This window comes from Vicugna pacos, chromosome 14 (assembly GCF_048564905.1).
Source record: "Vicugna pacos chromosome 14, VicPac4, whole genome shotgun sequence".
Classification (NCBI taxonomy): Eukaryota; Metazoa; Chordata; class Mammalia; order Artiodactyla; family Camelidae; genus Vicugna; species Vicugna pacos.
This window is the reverse complement of record NC_133000.1, coordinates 18231728-18252170: the sequence shown is the minus strand read 5'-3', so window position 1 is coordinate 18252170 and position 20443 is coordinate 18231728. Positions and strand designations below refer to the sequence as shown.

The window sequence follows — 20443 nt, the reverse complement described above, 5'->3', positions numbered from 1 at the left end:
TTTGATGTAAAGATTTAAATATGGGAGAAAATATAAAAATACGTAAAAATACTAAAAGACCAAACAACTAGAATCAGTATGAATTTTCAAAAGCTTTTGAAAAACTATCCCATTCAAAATAAATTGCTCTGTCTTGTACAAATTGGTATAAAACACACACATTTTTGTTAAATGATTAAATTAGGTAAATCAGCACATTGGTCATTTGGTAAATTGATCTCTACCTGAACTGGAGTTTGGTGCGATTTTTACTGAACTGACTGCTTCTAGGTGTTTTATTACTTATTTATAGTCAAGCATTCGTTTGGTCTTCTGGGTTACAATGTGCAAATTATGCTAAGCCAGACAGACAGAAAACTTGAAACAAACTAGTATAACAGCTCATTTCTTTTATCATAATAAATTTGAGCACTTGAATTATTTGAATTGACTATAGTAGTCCAGTGGTTTAATTTATTCCTCCGTTTTTATTGATGTTTTATTTACTAACATAGAGGATCAGTCCGTTGAAACCTACCATCTTTATTTCTCCATTTGTGTTTGCTTTTTGTTACCTTCTGCACGATTTTGCTCATCAGTGCAGGTCATTTTCCTCAGCAGCGGCTCTGGGTAAATAAAGCAGAGCTTCTACAGCTTCCCTCTTTCTCATGTCTGCACGCAGCCCCTCCAAACTTTGCTGTTTCCTCCAGCTCTTTCCTATATCCTCAGTCCTTCCCCTTGCAACGCTTGATAGCCTGTCTGCCTTCATCCTTATCATCTCACTCATGAGTTATTATCTCATTTGTGGAAAAAGAGAGGAAGAATGTGGAGAAATGATGTTGAAAGTTCAAGTTTTCATAGTATAGATTTACATTTATTCATTCACAAATACTTGTATTTATACTTCTCCATCCTAAAATTAACCCTACTCCACTTCTCCTTTGTGTTGTCACCTAACTACCAGAAAGAACACTCTTACAGGTCATCTGTATGAGGACCTGGGTGGCTTTAAAAGCATAGGTTTCTGAGACCCATGGTTGGCAATTTTGATTCACTAAAATCTATCATGGGGTTCAGGAATCTGTTTTTGTTTCAACTGGTCAACTGGTCAAGAGACCAGTACTTTTATTCAGTATTCCCTCAAAGAAACCTACTTGACCTTGAAAAATGTTCATTATACGTTTCAATAGTTACCAGCGATGAAATTTATAGCATATTGAATTGCTCTCTTAAATGTTTCAAATGGAATCAAAATGCCATAGCAATTTAATATTTACTATTATCCATTAAAAAAATATATGAACAAGTACTTCCTTAACAGTTGGAAATTTTATTTCATCCTTTTTCTCCTTGAATACATAATTTCATTTCTCTTCTGCCACAGAATTTTATCTTAATGGGCTTCATTTTTACGCTTGAAAGTCTTATATGATTATATTGATAAGCCATATTTCACTTCAACAAAAATATACACATAAATTGAAATGAAAAGATTTTTTTTTTCAATTTCCTGTGCCTAACTCTTTAAATGTCTATACTTTTCTTTCCTTTTGGATGAAGGTGTAATTTCAGTTGATCAAAATAATTTAAATGTATTACAAATTTTGATAAACAGTTATTAAACATAGAAAGTAAAGTGTGAACTTATCTTAATGAAAGACTTTTTTCCAGTTAGTTCCTGGTCTTTGAATGAACATTGCTTACTTAATGCTAGAATAAGAGAGGTTTCAACATTAAATGTGTTCTTTTGTTTGTCTCTATAGTTAAGAGTTTTATAATTAAGAGGGGAGGGTATAGCTCAAAGTGTTAGAGCGCACGCTTAGCATGCAGTAGGTCCTGGGTTCAATCCCCAGTACCTCCTCTAAAAATAAATAAACCTAATTACCGCCCCCAACCAAAAAAAAAAAAAAAAACCTAAAAAAAAAAATTAAAACAAAAATACACAGAAATATACACAAAATGTTATGGTAGCTCACAGAGAAAAAAACGTGACAATGAGTGTGTATATGTCCATGTATGACTGAAAAATTGTGCTGAACACTGGAATTTGACACAACATTGTAAAATGATTATAAAGCAATAAAAAACAAAAAAAACAAAAATACACAAATAGTCAAGTAAAAAATGATAAATCTAAAAAAAAGAGTTTTATAATTAAGAGTTAAGAAACCATGTTCACATAAAGAAGTGGATGAGAATTGAACAGAGTTTGCTATAGTGCTGTCATTCAATTCTTTAGACAATTTCTGAGTTATTTTCTTAAACCTCATAATGCTCTATTAACAAAAATTATTATAAGTGATCTCTCAACTGGGGCTCAAGCTGGCAGCATCACCAGCCCACTGGGTACTGAGGGCCGGGGGGTGAACAGGGCGAAGGAGGGATGTAGTACCCTGACTCTTCAGCCCCTGAACAGGGCTTATTTACTCATTTGTACTTTTCCAAATCTGTGTAATAGGAATAATAACATTTAATTTACAGACATGTTGTGAGGATTACAGTATAGTAAATGCTCAGTAAATTGAGAGCTGAGGAGGTTGTGTGTGTGTGTGTGTATGTGTGTGTGAGGGCGGTGGTAATTAGGTTTATATATTTATTTATTTTTAATGGAGGTACTGGGGATTGAACCCAGGACCTCATGCATGCTAGGCGTACCCTCTACCATTGAGCTATACCCTCCATGGTGAATTAAACACTTAGCATTTATTGAATAATTATTATATATCCCAACACTGTACTAAATCCTTTGTATTCATTAGATATTAGATCATTAACTCCTATCTCACCCAAATATTTGGACATTACTGTTATGATTTATTATTTTACATCTGAGAAATTGAGGCTTAAATTACTTGCCTAATAAGATCACCAGTGTTGAAAATAGCAGAACCATCATTGCTACGTAGATTTTTCTGAATTAGAACTTAAGTTCTTAACTGTTTCTCCATGCTGTATATATTGATAGCCTATTTTTTTTCAATATTTGATTTTTTACCTCAAATTTCATTAAAAATAAAGAATTAGAAAGCACTTGATATGCGAATCAATTCATTTCCTAAAGACTTTATCAAAATTTATGAAATGACCAATTTATAAATTAAATGAGAGGGGTTAGGAAAATGGAAAGAGTGCTAATTTAAATAAATATTTACTAATACTGCATCCAGATTGAGCTCAATTTATAGGAAATAACTACCACATAACCTAGCTGACAAAGTCAGATCTGATTGTCATTCTGGGCATATTTCTGACCTCCTTTCTGTCAGAAAATCTGACTTCATTTTTCCCTTCAAACAGATGTGATTATGACCATTCCTATGACACTTCTGAATTGTGAAGTAGGTGGGCAGGTACCATGAGTTTGTCTTCTGGAAAGAAGATGCTGCCACCTTGAATATTTCTTTTTTTTTTTTTAATTGAAATATAGTCAGTTTACAACATTGTGTCAATTTCTGGTGTACAGCACAATGCTTCAGTCATACATGAATATACATATATTCATTTTCATATTTTTCACTATAAGCTACTCTAAGATATCGAATATAGTTCCCTGTGCTATACAGTATAAACTTGTTTATCTGTTTTATATATACCAGTCAGTATCTGCAAATCTCGAACTCCCAATTTATCCCTTCCCACCCTTTTCCCCAGTAACCATAATTTGTTTTCTAGGTCTGTGAGTCTGTTTCTGTTTTGTAAATAAGTTCGTTTGTCCTTTTTTTTTTTTTTTTCAGATTCCACATGTGAGTGATATCATATGATATTTTTTCTTTTTCTGTCTTCACTTAGAATGACATTCTCCAGGGCCATCCATGTTGCTGCAAGTGTCATTATTTTATTATTTTTTATGGCTGAGTAGTATTCCATTGTATAAATATACCACAACTTCTTTATTCAGTCATCTGTCAATGGACATTTAGTTCACCTTCAACATTGCTTACCAATTATATTGCTTTCACTGAGCTCCTTCACATCTTTGCTCTTTACTATAGTCTTTGCCAGGAGGCTGGGCCTGGAAGAGAGGTGATTGTTAAGCAGGAATTGCCCTTTCTTTCCTTGCCCCATCTAGCAGCGAATCTGATTTCACAACATTCCAACAAAAGCCAAAATACCCATTACAAAAGGACATCACACTCTTAAGAGAAATAAGTTTAAGACAGAAGGACACAAAGCCTCCTGGGTTTACAGTTTCTTGATTAGAAGTTTCATTTGTACCAGTATTTCAGATTTTTTTACTTGATGCTCTGGAGACTTGCTCTTCAAGACAGTATTCTACAATAAGATTCTGAAGGGCCTCTCCTTTGTTAAATGGGAAAGGGCTATCATGAAAGGGAAACATCCTTATGAGACACAGTATCAGACAAGTCAGTTTTAAGTAAGGCTATGTGAAAAAGTTGAGAATTGTGGGTGGATTAAACTTCCCTGTGCCTTCACCCCTCATGGAATGCACTCCATGTGGCCCCCAGGAATACATAGACTCCACTTTGAAGGCTGCTGGTCTGTACTAGCTGCACCTACTCCTGCACTGCTTCCCCAGTCCAGGGCCATCTGCCTTTTACTTTAACCAGTACTGAGTGGTCTGTAATGAACTTTTTTTATGAAACCAATTGTCTGTGCTCAGACCTCATCCTACTAGATATATTGGAAAATGTGAAACTAATATAATAGTGGAAATCAACCATACTTCAGTTTAAAAAAAGGAAGAAGAAAATGTGAGCACTTCCCCCACCGAGCACCTGCCCCAGCTGAAAAGAAAATGAGAAAGCAATCAGAAAGAAACACAAATTCTCTAGGCACACAGAGTGTGCCAGTGTACCCTGCATAGGCCCCGGACTTTGTCAGCAGTGGCCCGTTGTTTTGCTTCCGCTTCAGCCTGGCAGTGCCTGTCTCTTCTGTTCCAGCTGTTCAGGCTTCACAGACCAGGGCATCCATGGAGCTTTAACTGGGCTCCCAAGTGAAAAAGTAATTGCTCTTCCTTCTCACTGTGTTCTTGGTTCAGACTCTAATTTTGACTTCTCACACCATGCTTTTCCTTATGGTTATTTAAACATTTGTTTCCTGTCTTGCCCTTTCTTTATTGTGTGGCATGTAGTTTTAGATACCCACATTTTGGTTGAATTGAACTTGCCTCTGATACATATTTTCTTCAGAGATGCTATCTTGGATTTAGAAAAACCTAGGGGGTTGTAAATAGCCCTCCTTCATGTTCGCCATTGCTGCTTCATTATTTTGTTTCCTGATTACATTCTGCCAATGATCTATACACATTAAAGATTTTTATTTTTATTCTCTTGCTCTCCCCAGGAATCAAAAAGGTCAGAATCTCTTATGGACATTCATCATAAAAAATTAAAGAATAAGGCTGCTGAAGATAAAAACAGGCCCCAAGAAAGAATACCATTTGACCGTGATAAGGATCTCAAAGTTCATCGATTTGATGAAGCTCAGAAAAAAGCCCTGATAAAGAAATCTAGAGAACTAAACACCAGGTTTTCACATGGCAAAGGCAATATGTTTTTATAAGTAAGTATATTACAAGTATATTTTCATATTGATGAATTTGAGCTTTACTGAATACTCTGCTGTCTATAAATAATTGTGTATAAAAATTCATTTCTCTTTAGTAATAAAGTAGGTTATAAACCTGTAGATCTTTTTTTTCCTACGTAAACTATGATTTTTTTGAAAATTCAAACCTGTGGAATAAAAAATGTGGTACACAGGAAAAGTAGCCTTGTCCTCATAATAACTTAACAGGACATTACTATTCAAAATGCTAAAATGAAAGTTTTTTCATTTATGAGAAACAGCAAAGGAAAGTGTGGTTTGAAGCTTGGATAAATATGCATGCTTTATTTAAAAATGAGATTTGCTAGCAGTCTTTTTATGTTAAACAAGATCACAGTTTGAAGATGTTCATTGCTTTTGAAAGGTTCTCTGTAACTTAAGGTTCAGAACCATTACATCACTAATCTGTAGCCCAAATTGACATGGGTTTGTCATGTTGATTACATAAAAGCTACTTCCTAAAAAAAATTACTTCCTAAAATCTTTGTGATTTTTAATTGTATGAAACCTACATCAATATTAAAATGTGACTTTAAGGGAAAATACAGAGTTAGAAATATTTTCCAACTTACTGAATTTTCTTATTCTTACTTCAGGGGGATTTCCCTGTGCAGTGAAGAAGAGTTGAAGAATACTCTTTTTTTCTGTCTGTCCACCTTTATTCCTTGGTTTTGAAGTTCTTAAGATTAGAGGATTACTTTAGTCTTAAAAGCCACACAGACTTACTTTGTTCTGTGCGTCCTTTAAAGTCACATGGAAATGTAAAATCAGCGTGTCTTGTGTGGAATAGAATCTGTGTCTTCGGCTTCTGAGGAAGTGTGGGCTTTTCTTCAAATAACTATTTTGAGCATCCTCCCACCCCCCAACTCCCTAATTTTTGTGGTGTCTCCAAGATCTGATCTGGACCATCCACTGAGTATCCCACAGCTCGGATCCCCTTGTCAGATTTTACAAACCTGCCCAGAGTGAGTGTGTTGGGGTCCTTGCAGAAAATCCATGAATTAGAAATCATTTGCGCTTTCCCTCTAACCCACAGCCAATGAATGTATAAATTTACTTGAAAATAGAGAGTATGGAGGCTTTGTCCGTTTTGTTATCAGTTTGCTTATTTGGGCAATCAGGACTTTTTATTTGTGGTCTGGGATTTTTGGTTTGTTTGTTTTTAAGTCAGAAAGAGGGACCTCTGCATGATTCCATGTGCTAAGGAAAAACTATTTGCATTTTTCCAGCTTTATGAAGTATCTCTATGGAGGCAACCTGAGGAACAAGATATGCCGTTAGCCATTAGCAGTGTGAAGTCTAAGACTCAGTCTCTCAATCTCAGCCAAAGCTTTCTAAGTCTTTAAACTGCTCTGGGATGATCTGGCTTTGCCCATTTATCTTTAACAAATTTTAGCTAATTGATTGGGAACAGATCTTTTATATCTATCATGAATAGCTTTTTAGAAAAATCAAACTCATAATCCTTGAATACAAAAATGGAAATGGAAACTATAATCAAAACCACCCTGATGGATTATTATAAGTTTTTGATGCTTTAAGCACTGCCTCTTAAGATGTTAAACAGAAAATTCTGAATTCTGACTAGTTAAAGCCTAAATCCAAATTCTGTAAGTTATATTTTCTTACTAATTAATTCTGATTGATCTGCTAGTTCTGTGTTCTAATTTTGACGAAACACACAATTTTAATGGGAAAAGATTCTGAGTTCTAGTTCATTTAGACTTTATGAAAATTGAGTAAACTTTTCAGTCAAGTTATGGGACAGCTTTTTCTCCTGATCATAGAAGGACAATGATAATTTCCATAACAGTAATCTGCTCAAGGAGTGTTGCTATTAAAAAAATGAATTCTTCTCCTGAGCAAATTGAAAGAGCTTCTAGTGCAAGCAGAATTGAACAGAGCTACCTTCTGACTAAAGATGTCATTTTTAGTGAGTGATATTGTCCAAACACAAAACTTTGTACCAGAGCATCTATTACTTTCATTAATTTTGTTATAATTTTTTTCCCTGATGAAAGGAAGAAATGTTTTCTAGTCCCTCATCCTTATATACATTCCTAACATGTTTTTAGGGGGGAGTTTTGCTAGTTTCTAAAGTAAAAATGTCATCTTTGGATGCTTATTTTTGCTTTGCTTTTCTCATCTTGAGGGGAAAATAAGGATGTGTCTATAAAGGATATTTACCATTTCTTCCCTCACCCTTGGAATATCTGTGACCTCAGCAAAAGCAAGAAAAGTCTCTTCTGCCTAACACTTTCCATGAGTGCTACCTTACTGGTACCTCAGGTCTAGTGCTCTTTCATACACCCCGAGGGCAGTTTTAACAAAATATGAGACCAGGCCAGAGGTTTTTTGCCCCGTGGAGAGACTAAACCCAATATAACAACATTGACAATGAAGAACAGAGTAGCTCTTTGCTCAGAATGGGAAGCTGGTCTTCATTTCGTCCCCTCCCCTCGTCCAAAGCTGTGAAAGGCCAGGCTAAATCAAGTCTCCATCTGGCGGAAAATTGGGATTATTGACATTATCTACTAGGAACTTTTTAATTTCCTATACTTCTTGGCCAAATTTTATAGAACTGTGACCTCTTGAAACTTAAAAATGAAGAAGAAAAAAGAACAACATTTGCCTCAAAAAATTGAGCTGATACTTTCACATTCTTTGCTGTTTGGTGAAGGTGACATTTAAGTTCATTGTACCTGAAATTATATGATTTTCAACTCTCTAAATTGTCTCAGATAGACTTTGATGCTTTGAATAATAACCACATTACTGGTACATAAATGGCTTTAGCAAGTGGGGGAATTGGGAGGGGAGACAAAAGGTGAGAGAAGGTAGCTACACCCGTAATAAGACTGTATCATCAGATAAATTTTTTTGTATTGGGAAGAATATCATAAATTAAGCCCTGTGCTAAAAAAGAAAAGAAAAGCTACGGTTTTACTAAGAGTTTTTTTTTAATCTTGTTCAGATGTAGCAGCTACTTGACAATTTATCAGTTGAATATTTAATGGTTCTTGGAATTAGTGATTTTTTTTTTTGGAAGTAATGTTGAGATTTACATCACACTAAGGCCTACGTGCTTCAGAATAGATGAACAGTTATTTGCTCCCAAAACATCATGACACTTTTTGTTCCTTATATAAGATGGATAATGTTAACATTATTACTCAGAAATGTATGATCATGGGAGAGAGTTTTTAGACTGTTTACAAGAGCCCTTATCACTTCTCTTCACTTTTTCCATGGCAATGATAGGTATTGTTTGGGGAAAAAAAAATTCTCAGTTGGTTATATACTTAAGAGGTAGGTGCATGTAACCCATGTAACATCAATACCAAGTCTCCTGTTTCATAATATTAATTTTTCTACTTTGGCTTTTCATGCCATCATGTGATTTTAGCCTACAGTTAACGAAAGGTCATGCATTTCCTATTATAGGAGAGGTATATTTTTTGCAGCTTAAAAAATTAACTGTGACTATAATATGTACAAAATTTTAAAGCTATACACTGCCCCTTTCAATCTTTTCATTTCAAACTGTACAATTAAAAGGCTGTTTTTAGAAAAGAAGAATTCCTGAGGTGTACTTCTTTTATGTATAAATAAAATGGCATCTCTATCTGAGGAAGTTGTGGTCTTTTATTTCTCTTTTGTTTATTGTAACATTGTTAACTGATCTGAAGCAGACAATGCTTGTAAAGAGAATAGCCTGTAAAGATTTGTTCTAACCAATCAGATCATGGTGGGCTATCATGGAAAAAAAGTCTTGCACCCCAGACCACTTGTGAGATTTTTATTATCCCAGTATAACTACAAATATTAACTGTTTAGAAACACAAGACAAATTGGAGATCCTCTTAAGAGCACCGTGGCACAAGAGGGGCTGGCACTCGGTTTCTCACCAAGATTCCATTGTTTTGCATGTCACGGGGTTACAGGACAGGTGGTGGGTTTTTTCCTGGATTGGTTGTTTATGAGGTTTTGTATTCTTTTGGTTTTTCGTCTTTTTCTACTTCTATTCTTTCAGAAAGCATGTATTCTTTTATAATTTCAGGGGGAAATTAACCTCTTTTATTTTCTTAAGTCCTGATTTTGTATTATATAGGGTCAGAGTTAGAACCTGAACTACTAGAGAGACAGGACTGCGGATTCCTCTCTTCCTTAACTGGGAAAGTGACTGAAAGAGATATTTTGCAGTACAAAAGCTAAGCATTGAAATGATAGCAATCTAGACATATAGGGTCAAGGAAAGAGAGCCTTTGAGTTTTCAGATCATTTCCCTGTAAAATTATTTCTTGAGGAAAGAAGGTGTTTGTTCATTCAGTAAACATTTATTAAACACAGGTGTGTCCTCGGTGCTGCGAACACGGTGCTGAGAACACAGTGGTGAACCGGGCATTCGTATCCCTTCTCCTTGAGAGGAGGTTCTGTGCTAGTCACTACAGAGTGTCCACAGGTGAGTAACACAGATTCCCTGCCTCATGGTTTTATATGAGTGGGAGAGCAGAAGATGTCAGTAAAAAGGGTCAAATAAGAGCACAACACAATGACTATAGCCAAGACTGCTGTACACGATGTATAGGGACGTCAAGAGAGTAAATCCTAAGAGTTCTTATCATAAGGAGAAATTTTTTTTTTCATTTTTTTCCTTTTTATTGTATCTATGTGAGAAAATGATTGTTAGCTGAACCTGTGGCGGTAATCATTTCACAATCTCTGTAAATCAAACCATCCTGCCGTAAACTCATGCAGTGATAGATGTCAACTGCTTCTCAATAAAAGTGGGGGAACAATTCACAAATTGTAGTGGGTGCTCTAAAGAGAGCAGAGTCACGGGACACTGTGACAGGTGGTTGAGGATGGGAAGCCTAGTTAAATAAAGTGATAAGAAAAGTCTCTCTGAAGAGATGTTATTTAAGGAGAAGCCTGAAAAAAGTGAAAAAAGCTAGCAGTTTGAAAAATGACTGACCATCTATGCGAAGGCCCTGAAGAATCACACCAGTGTGGGTGGTGTACAGTGAGATATGCTCGGGGTTGATCCCTGTATTAGTGGATACTAGGGAGCCCTTGTAACTGCATTTAACCCAGTTTTAGAAGGTGAAAGGAGCCTCCCAGAGGCGCGTGGCTCCTAGTCAAGTCATAAACATCACATAGGAGTTGGCCTGATGGAGCCTAATACCAAAGGTCTACCTTACTGGTCTTCCAGAATTTCCTACTCATATCTGAATTCATGGCTTAGGCCCTTGCTCTGAAAATCTGTGTGTAACCCCACTAAGAACAGTCATCAGTTATCAGAATACTAGTACATTGAACTTCTGCCTTACTTGATCATCAAAACTGCAATTAGTTAAGTAGAACTGTTTGGGATTTTTTTTATTTTTTGTTTTTTTTTTCGGAATTTGTGATGAATTATTGTTCATTTCCTCCTCTTAGGCCTAATTATTGAGGATTACATGCATTCTTTTTAAGAGCCAAATAGCATCAGATGAATTCAACAGATACTAATTGATATCAATTAATCTTTAGAATTCCAGGACATGGCAGAACTTTTTCATTTGGGGACTGGAGAATGCAGAACTATTTCTTAATGTGTAATTCTCAAACCACTCCATTAGAATCACCTGGGGAGCTTGCAGAACTACAGACGCCCAAAACCACCTCTAGTGGATGGAAATCTTTGAAGTTAGAATCAGGACATCAGCATTTTTAACAATTATTCCCAGTGATTACTTTTGTCTCAAGTTTGAGAATCACTGCACTCATGTTCCTATAAGCATTCCCCTCTCCCTTGTTACACATTCCACTTTCCTATATTAAATATTCTTAAATGCATAGTCATTTTATGCCACATGGGTATAATCACTAGCACCGACAGTACTTGCATTGTGAGGAGTGGATTACTTTCCACTGAGTGAATTGATGCCTAAAAGTTTCTACTCTTCAAACGTTTTTACCAGCCAGCTGCTACAAGGCTCAAGATGATGCTGTCAATAGTAATTCAGTTTCATTTAGACTTCTCCATTTTAAAAGGTGCCTAAGAGAAGGCAAAATCCCTGGGAGGAATAGTTAGGCTCTAAGATCCTTGTCCCTGGCTTATCGGGGCCCCATGAGATCACTGAAGGCCCTGGAAATACAGAACATTGAACAGGTGAGGGGCTCGGTGGGATGCTAAAGATGAACTCCAGGGTTGGTCTCAGCTTCTGACTATTCTCTGGGGGGGATTAACCAGCTAATGGTACTGAAGTACTTTGAGGTCTTAGGTAACTCTGCTTTAGCAGCTAAGGTATTATTTTAACTAAAGAACTTTCAAAAGCTAGCAAGTTTACTTTTAGATACCAGTTTCTGCATTTGCTAACATAGCTATAGATAAAAGAAGAAGGCAAAAAGCAAGGGTACATACAATGATTGTATTAATGAAGACTGAAAAATGTCAAGGACCTATGCTAGAATGTTGAAAAGCATTTCAAAGCTCACTTTCAAGTCTGTCTGATCACCGCCTTTCCACTTTGCAGCCCTTTAGAGAACTTCCTCTTGGTTTCCTTGGGATGGGGTAATGTCAGCTGAGCAGGCCTTGTGATAAGGTATGTGGTCCTGAAGTTTTCTCATACAGTCAGTGATCTGAGATGAAAATAAACTTGCTCCTTGTATCACTGGGCATGAAAGATGAAATGGAATTGCCTAAGTGTATAACTTATGACAGTTTCTTTTTGGGTAATGGCTAAAAGCAACACATTTTGCTCACTTAAGAAAACATAATACTATATAATACCTCGTCCACACTACACACATAAAGAAAGCAATTTATTAACCTAAGGTTGCTACCTTTGACAATAAATACAGACATAGTTAATTTGACATTGGCCACAAAATGAACTAGAAATTATGACCATTCTTCAGTCATCATTTTAACTGGATATTTTATGCTCTTTTAAATTAGCTTAATTTTCCTTATCAGCTTGTACACTGGCTTATAAAATTGTCATACTTGGAAACGGAGACTCTTAGAGTTAAAAATGTTTGCCAGTCAAACTGGTTTGTCAATAAAGACTAGAACTCACCCTATTAATTTATAAGATGTTAGTTGATACTGTGATACTTCTAAGAAAATAACATGAAAAGATGGATTCAGAGTATTTTCTTTTACCAGCTAATCATAAAGAGCTTTTTAAAAATCATATTTATAGTCCTTCTAGTAGGTCCCAAAAGGACTGCATCCTTACTTCCGCATTTACCAGCACTGACTAATACCTAGGTTTAGAGGGATGAGAAAACAAACATGATGTGGACCAATTTAGACAACAAAAACCTCAAGGTCAGTATTTTTGAAACTTTGATGTTCATCAGAATCCTCTGGGAGCTTATTAAAAACTAGAGATGCCCTAGCCTCATTATCAGACATTTTTTGAGTCTATAGGTTTTCACTTGGGTTCAGGCATCTATTTTTGGTAAGATCCCCAGGTAATTCTAAGACATTCCGAAGTATAAGAACCAAACTTGGTTTGGTCCAAATATGGCATATTAAGATTTCTAGAACAACAACAACAAAATGCTGTCATGCTGTGGTCACTGAGCCTCTTGATTCAAAGGATAGAAGGCAAAACTCATTTCCTAGCCTCCCTTGCTGCTAGAGCACAAGTATGTCATCTGGGTTCTGCCAATAGATGTACCCACATAGGATGGGGATTCCAAGGGGAGAAAAATGGAGAAGCAGACCTTCCCAGAATCATGGTGGTGGAGGTGGCCGAATTTTCAACAGCAACGAGGTGGCACTTCTGGTACTCAGACCCAAGCATCACTAGTGTGAACCACCATGTTGGGACCTGTGATGTGGGATGGAGTGGTGGTGACACTGGAACATCACAGAACATATCCCTGGTTATATAGCTTCTGGACCTGCTTAAACTGGCCAGCTATATTATTTTGTTTGCAACTAAGAGCCCTGAGTAACATAAGGGAGTTATACTATGCTAGTTAAGAGCATAAACTTTGAAAACAGCAGCCTAGAATAAAATCTTGGCCCAGCCACTAGCTGTGTAAACTTAAGAGAGTTTCGTAACCTAGCTCAGCTATAATTTGTCTTAAAATGGGAGGCAATGATAAACTTCACAGAGTTTTATGAGGAATATGTGAGATGACACATTTAAGCAATTAGCACAAAATCTGGCCATAAACGATGGTTATCGTTATTGTAGACCCGTGGATAATAGGGCCACTCATTTCTTAAGACCTCACATAATTCCTATATTGATCAGGACTCTTGGCAGCTAGTGATAGAAACCTAACCCAAACTGGCTTCAGAAAAGGATAATTTATTCATGTAATGAAAAGCACAGAAGTTTGCCTTGGCTGGGGTACAACCGAATTAGGATGCCCAGATCATGTCACTGGGATTCTGCTCCTGGACCCCTGCCTGCTTTCCTTTGTGTGGACTTCATCTTTAGGTGGGCTTCCCAGGTGGTGACAGGTGGAGATAGCCCTTCTACAGTGACCCCCTACCAGCTCAGCAACCAATGAAAAGAAAGCTGCTCTCCCACTAGTTCCAGCCAGTAATGCCCAAGGACTGATGCTGATTGACTCTAGGGACCAGCTTTGGTCACTTGTTTACCCCTGATTCAATCGCATGGTCAGGAGGTCACCCAATAGCCCAGTCTGGTTCACGTCTCCACCTGTGGAGCCAAAGGGTAGATTAAACCCTGTCTAAACCACAGAGACTGAGAACTTGGGAGGCTGGTTCCCTAGAAGAAAGTGGAAGTGCTGTAATTGGAAACAAGGTAACACACTGTAAAGGACAAAACATCTGATAATGGCAATAGCCCTCCTCTCACTTTATATGCCCACCAATTTGCTGATGAGAATCCCAGTATTTTGTCTACTGAAATGGGATATCACCCATCTACCTGTCTGTTCACCCCCAGTTTACCAATGATAGTGTCCAGCCATTGTTAATCCCCTTTGCATTGGGTGTCTACTGTTCCAGTTCTCGTGGTTAAGAATCTGCATGTAGGGGTGTGTGGGAGGGAGCAAGCACACGCTGACCTGCTTTAGAGACAACTTAGGATGGGTTCTGCCCAATAAGATAGCACTGCTTGTCCCCCCCTTCTCTGCTTCCATGAACTCCTCTGACATCAAGAAGTACATTTAGCACAAAATGGATGAGAAATGAGGCTGTCACAGTTTATTCACCACATTCTGTTGCAGTGGACAAATCACAATACCATTCCAAATGATTTGCTTAGCCTTTCCACTTACAAACAAGACAAGGAAAAAGAAGGGAAATAAGATATAACAAATTGCAAGCTTCAACCCAATCAATAGCAAGGAGGCTTGCCTGATGTTGCAAATTTATTATGGATCTTGATAGGTGTCTAGTGTCTGAGACAGTCCTTGAGAAAGGTTAGCCAAAGTTGGGGTCATAAACCCTCCAAATCACAAAACTAAGTGGAAGCAGGGAAGGGAATAGGAGATTCTCAGATTCATCTCCTGAGTACCTGGATATTGGGGTCTGGAGGAGTGTCAGAGGCAAGTGTAGTGGGCTGGATGGTGGCCCCCAAAAGACGTCCACCCAGAGCCTCAGAATGTGAGCTTATTTGGAATAGGGATCTTTGCAGATATAATTCAATTAAGGATCTCAAGATGAGACCATCCTGGATTTGGGGCAGGCCTTACATCCAGTGACTGGTATAAGAGAAAGGAAAGACAGATGTAAGACACAAAGATACACCAAGGAGAAGGCCACATGCAGATGGAGGCAGAGATTGAAGTTACGATGCCAAGAGTCAAAGAACTCTACAAGCTGCTAGAAGCTGGAAGAGACAAAGAAGGATTCCCCCTAGAGCCTTCTGACATCTTAACTTCAGATTTCTGGCCTCCACAACTGAAAGATAAATTCTGTTGTTCTAAGCTACCAAGTTTGTGGTTGTTTTGGGGTTTTTTTTTTTTTCAGCAACCCTAGGAAACTAACCTAACAAGATAGGAACCAAATCCACCTTCGCTTCAAGCCCAAGATGAGGCCTGGTGTTAGCAACTTTCTCGTTAACCATCATTGTTGATTGAGGGTCCAGGTGGACCACCAGATTCATCAGATGCTCTTGAGGGTTCTGGTCTCTGTGCATAATGGAAACTGGAGGGATTGGTACCAAAAGAAAATACACTCTAGGCAGGCAAAAATTGGAGGGGGGGAAAAAAAGAACTGCAATCAGTAAGCCTGTTAGGGAGTAGTTAGAAATGATTTCTTTTTTTGAGTAAGTGTTGTCAAGTGGAGGTTGTTCTTTAACAAATAGTTGTTTAAAATTAGCAACCAAATACGTTGCCATAGTGCTCCTGGCCTCCTATTCATGACAATTAGATCATGTATAAATATAGCATGCTGAAGAGAAAAAAGGTAGCGTATTTTTCCTTACATAGGTAACTATTTCTAAATGAGCTTTGTCTGCACTGCCTTACAAGTAATTAAGCTTCAGTGTTAGCAGTAATGACGTTAATTAAGGCAATAATAATACGAATTATACTTATTAGACTATGAGCTTTGAGTTCTCAGTTATGAGGCAGAAAAGGGTTCAGGAGTCATTCAGACCAACTCAGTGCACAGTTATAGCCCCAAAAAGCTAACAGATAATTGGATAATAGGTGAGAAAAGAGATACAAGAGGAAGGAAAAAAAAAAGACGTGCTTCTTTTGTACAAACCTCTGGAGTGTCTACCTAGAAAACTACTTCCTGTTCTAATTTCTATACCTCAAGAAAAGACGTAATAGAGAAGGAGAAAGTCTACAGAAGAACTAAATTTATTGTCTCGTCTACAAATATTTTTCAAGCTCCCACAATGTTCAAGACCCTGGTCTAAGGGATGCAGGGAGGGTTTAGCTCAGTGTTAGAGCGCATGCTTAGCATGCATGAGGTCCTGGGTTTAATCCCCAGTACCTCCTCTAAAAGCAAATAAATAAATAAACCTAATTACTTCCCTCCCACCCCAAAAAAAATTTTTTTAACTTTAAAGACCCTGGTCTAGGAATGCAAAAATGATTGAAAGGTAGTCTTCTAACTTCACAGCCTAAAGGGAGAGACAGATGCAGAGAAGTGGCTGTAATAATGCATCGTGGCAAGAGCAGGACCAAGGTACACGCAGGACACCAGGAGATCACACAGGAGGCTCCAGGCCCCCTAGAGGTGAGCTGAGAACAGCACAGACCAAGAGCAGCGCCGGCTCAGGCCGGGGAGGGGCTGTTTTAATCTGTGTGTTCAGGGCTGAGAGGGACCAGCTGGAGAGGCAGGACAGTGGAGGGGAGAGCTGGGGAACTAAGAGAGAATAATCTCCCCAAAAGGCTGAGATAAAGGATGATAAATAGAGGTTAGCCTTGAGTAAACAACATCCCACATCTTCCAAAAGTAGCGAAAAGGAAATGAAGGTGGTTATGAGTATTGAAAGGTTTTAGGTAAAGTTCAAAAAGCTGAGGAAGGTTACTCCTGGCATACTCAATTTGCTGAAATTGAGGGTTTTTTTAACCTTTGGGTGTGTTGAGAACGTGATGAACACTCTGGATGTTTTTACCTCTTAAAAATGCACATTACAAGGTGGGGGAGGATACAGCTCAGCAGTAGAATGAGGGCTTATCATGCAGGTGATCCTGGGTTCGATCCCCAGTACCTCCATTTAAAAATGTGCATATATACAAATAAACCTAATTACCTCCCCCCCAAAAAAGTACACAATTTTTATACATAATTTCAGTTTCTCAACCTTGTGAATCCCAACGGTGGACTCCAGGTAGACAACCTGCATTCCACCCAGAGGAGACAGGCCGTTTGCTGAGAGGAAGGGGTCAGAGGCTGGAAGGTTTGGTATAAACACTGAATGCAGGTGAGAGGGTCCTACAGAGAGACCAGCAGAAGGCAAGATGAGTCGTGGGAGCACTGATCCAGGTTGGGATGTTTGTCAAGTGGAATCCCGTGAGGGAACACAGCGATTAACTCAAACTCAGACTTGGCGGGCAGAGGAAGAGAGGCCGAGGAGAGACTGACAAACAGGGTGGGGGCTACGTGAGCTAGACTTTTAAATTATAATTTTAAAAAAGAAACTCATGTATCCTTAGTGGATGAGCCTTATACTTTCATGAGACTTTCATAATGTTAAAATAAAAACAAACCTGCTTCAATTCGGCATTCCTAATTAGTCCACTAAAAGTGCTGTCATTAAGATTTTGAATGACCTTTTTGAGGCTCAATTTAATAGTCTTCAACTTCTCTGCAGTTTTGGGCTGATGACGGCCTTCTTAAAACTCTTTCCCTTCTGTGATCCCACTGTCCAGCTTCGCCTCCTACTGGTTCTGCGTGGTCTATCTAAGTCAATAATATTAGTCAGTACTCCTGTTAACAAAGGGCAGAAATCCAAGCTGGACTAGGATGGTTTGTTGGAGAAACCCAGGGTCACTCGGAGGCTGGAGGGAAGTACACTCAGAGCTCAGGTAGGGCGAGGATGCTCTGGGTTTCAGCGGCTGCTGGAATCCACATCTCCAGGCCTGGGGCTGGTCCTGTTCTTAATCTGCTCTGCCACCACCCCCCACCCCGAGTTTCTCTGTCATTAGTCTCGGTCCCCACAGGCTGATCTTTTCCTCGTGGTAGAGACCATGGCCATTAATGACTTTGAACTTGACATTTTACAGCTTCAGCCACACCAAGGACACTGGCTCTTTTTCTCATTTCCGCATGAAAATTCCCAGGGAGGACAACCTGACCCTCCTTCTGCCCTCCCCCAGGCCCTGGTCACTGTGCACTCTGTCCAGGCTGGTGCCTCGGGCTCTGTGCTGTGCCTGTGGCTCATGTCAACCTCGTCATCTCCCAGGACCCAAAGATCTGAGACAGAAAGGAGGCAGCCCGGAGCAGCGAGCTGCAGGACGCTGGGCTGCTGGCAGGGAGGGATCTCAGGCAGCTTCTCTCCACTCTCAGCTTCCCAACTCCACTCTCAGCTTCCCAACTCCACTCTCCCAAAGGGCCTTGAGCTTGTCCCCAGATGTCTCCTGTACATCAACACCACTTCCAGAGACTGACCTCAGGAGTGCTCCAAATGGGGTGTCAGAGACCTAGTATCGTTACTCCACGTGGAAAGATGATCACGTTCTGCTGGGACCTGCCTGCTTCGCCAGAGGGCTTCGTGTCTTAAGGGTGGACAGGAGACAAAGGAGCAGAAGGCTTGCCTTCCTGGGAGTAGGTCTTTTGAGCATCTTTGGAACAGAGTGAGCCCTGGTATCTGGATCCTGATACCTGAAACCCAGCATCTGGGCCTTCTAAGAGTCTGTGCTGGGAGCGAAGGGTGACTCAGCTCTTCCTGCCTCCTTGCGGACGGGGCAAACTAAGTACACCCACTCTGTCCCCAGGCCAGGGTATGTGAATTACCCTGAGTATTAAAAGTGTTTTATCTTTAAAAAAAAATTATAATTCCTTAGGAGGACTCAAGCTGGGCTTGGGTCAGCTCAGTTGCCTGCCCCTGGGTCACTAACTGTGGCCAGAATGGAACGGATGAACCACTCTTGTTCTAGGTTTTGTTAGGGGCCCACTAGGCTGGATGGGGTTGGGGGTGTCAATTCAGAATAACATGGCAGTTCCTTCAGTGAACACGGTGTGGGTGGCAGTGTTGAACCGCAAGCCCATATGTCCACCACAGGCCTTCAGAAGTGTCATTTGTCTACCCACCCTTTTTTTTTTCTTAACATTTTTTTATTGAGTTATAGTTATTTTACAATGTTGTGTCAAATTCCAGTGTAGAGCACAATTTTTCAGTTATACATGAACATATATATATTCATTGTCATATTTTTTTTTCGCTGTGAGCTACCACAAGATCCTGTATATATTTCCCTGTGCTATACAGTATAATCTTGTTTATCTATTCTACATTTTGAAATCCCAATCTGTCCCTTCCCACCCCCCGCCCCCTTGGCAACCACAAGTTTATATTCTATGTCTATGAGTCTGTTTCTGTTTTGTATTTATGTTTTTTGGTTTTTGGTTTTTTTTTTAGAGTCCACATATGAGCGATCTCATATGGTATTTTTCTTTCTCTTTCTGGCTTACTTCACTTAGAATGACATTCTCCAGGAGCATCCATGTTGCTGCAACTGGCGTTATGTTGTCGGTTTTTATGGCTGAATAGTATTCCATTGTATAAATATACCACATCTTCCTTATCCAATCATCTGTTGATGGACATTTAGGCTGTTTCCATGTCTTGGCTATTGTAAATAGCGCTGCTATGAACACTGGGGTGCAGGGGTCATTTTGAAGTAGGATTCCTTCTGGATATATGTCTACCCACCCTTTAAATACAGACATTCTTCAAAGTGTCTTCTCTTCCCGTTTTGCTCTTTCGCCTATAACTTTGCTTCTCCTCGAGGTACCCAAGACCCCCGCAGCTAAATCTCTAGACAGCTTGCTTTCTTTAACTCCCGATCCCCTGCTGGCCTGCCATCTCTATGACTGAGCAGGACCCTACGGGGCCTTACAGGACAGACCTCTCTCCCATATCCTCTGCTACAGCACTTCATTGAAGTCCCCAGATAATAGTATCTCGTGTATATTTCCTGAGTTTTTCAGATACTAAAAACAACCATCAAATGGAAGATATTAACTACTTGATGATCATGAGCACGTAGCCCCCAGGACTGCTGGTGCCTAGGGATTGATCAAGAGAATTGTGCACAGCTGATCACACACCCCGTGACACCCCTCCCTCAGTTGGCCTTTAAAAAGGCTCAGCTGAAACCTGTTAGGGAGTTCAGGGTTTTTTGGACTTGAGTCACCTGTCCTTGCTCAGCCCTGCAGTAAATCTTTCTCTGCTCCAAACTCTGACATTTCAGTATTGTTTGGCCTCATTGTACGTCGGGCACACAGATTTGCATT

At 39.1% G+C, this 20443-nt stretch overlaps 1 protein-coding gene and 1 long non-coding RNA gene across 5 annotated transcripts in view; one reads left to right on the top strand and one right to left on the bottom strand.

The window, feature by feature from the left end:
* GPALPP1 (GPALPP motifs containing 1) overlaps window positions 1-9177 on the top strand; it is a 32267-nt gene extending 23090 nt beyond the window's left edge. For both annotated transcript variants that reach the window (XM_031684532.2, XM_015243708.3), the window contains exons 8-9: window positions 5284-5502; window positions 6144-9177. In XM_031684532.2, the coding sequence (XP_031540392.2) occupies window positions 5284-5502 (219 nt within the window). In that variant the 3' untranslated portion in view covers window positions 6144-9177. The remainder of the gene's footprint in view (window positions 1-5283; window positions 5503-6143) is intronic.
* The window catches only part of LOC140701131 (uncharacterized), a 39680-nt gene that overhangs the window by 3689 nt on the left and 15548 nt on the right, over window positions 1-20443 (bottom strand). For 2 of the 3 annotated variants that reach the window (XR_012080009.1, XR_012080010.1), the window contains one exon: window positions 3921-3991. This is a non-coding gene — a long non-coding RNA (uncharacterized lncRNA). Of the gene's footprint in view, window positions 1-3920; window positions 3992-12027; window positions 12204-20443 lie in introns of all 3 variants that reach the window. The other variant, XR_012080008.1, reaches the window with a different exon arrangement.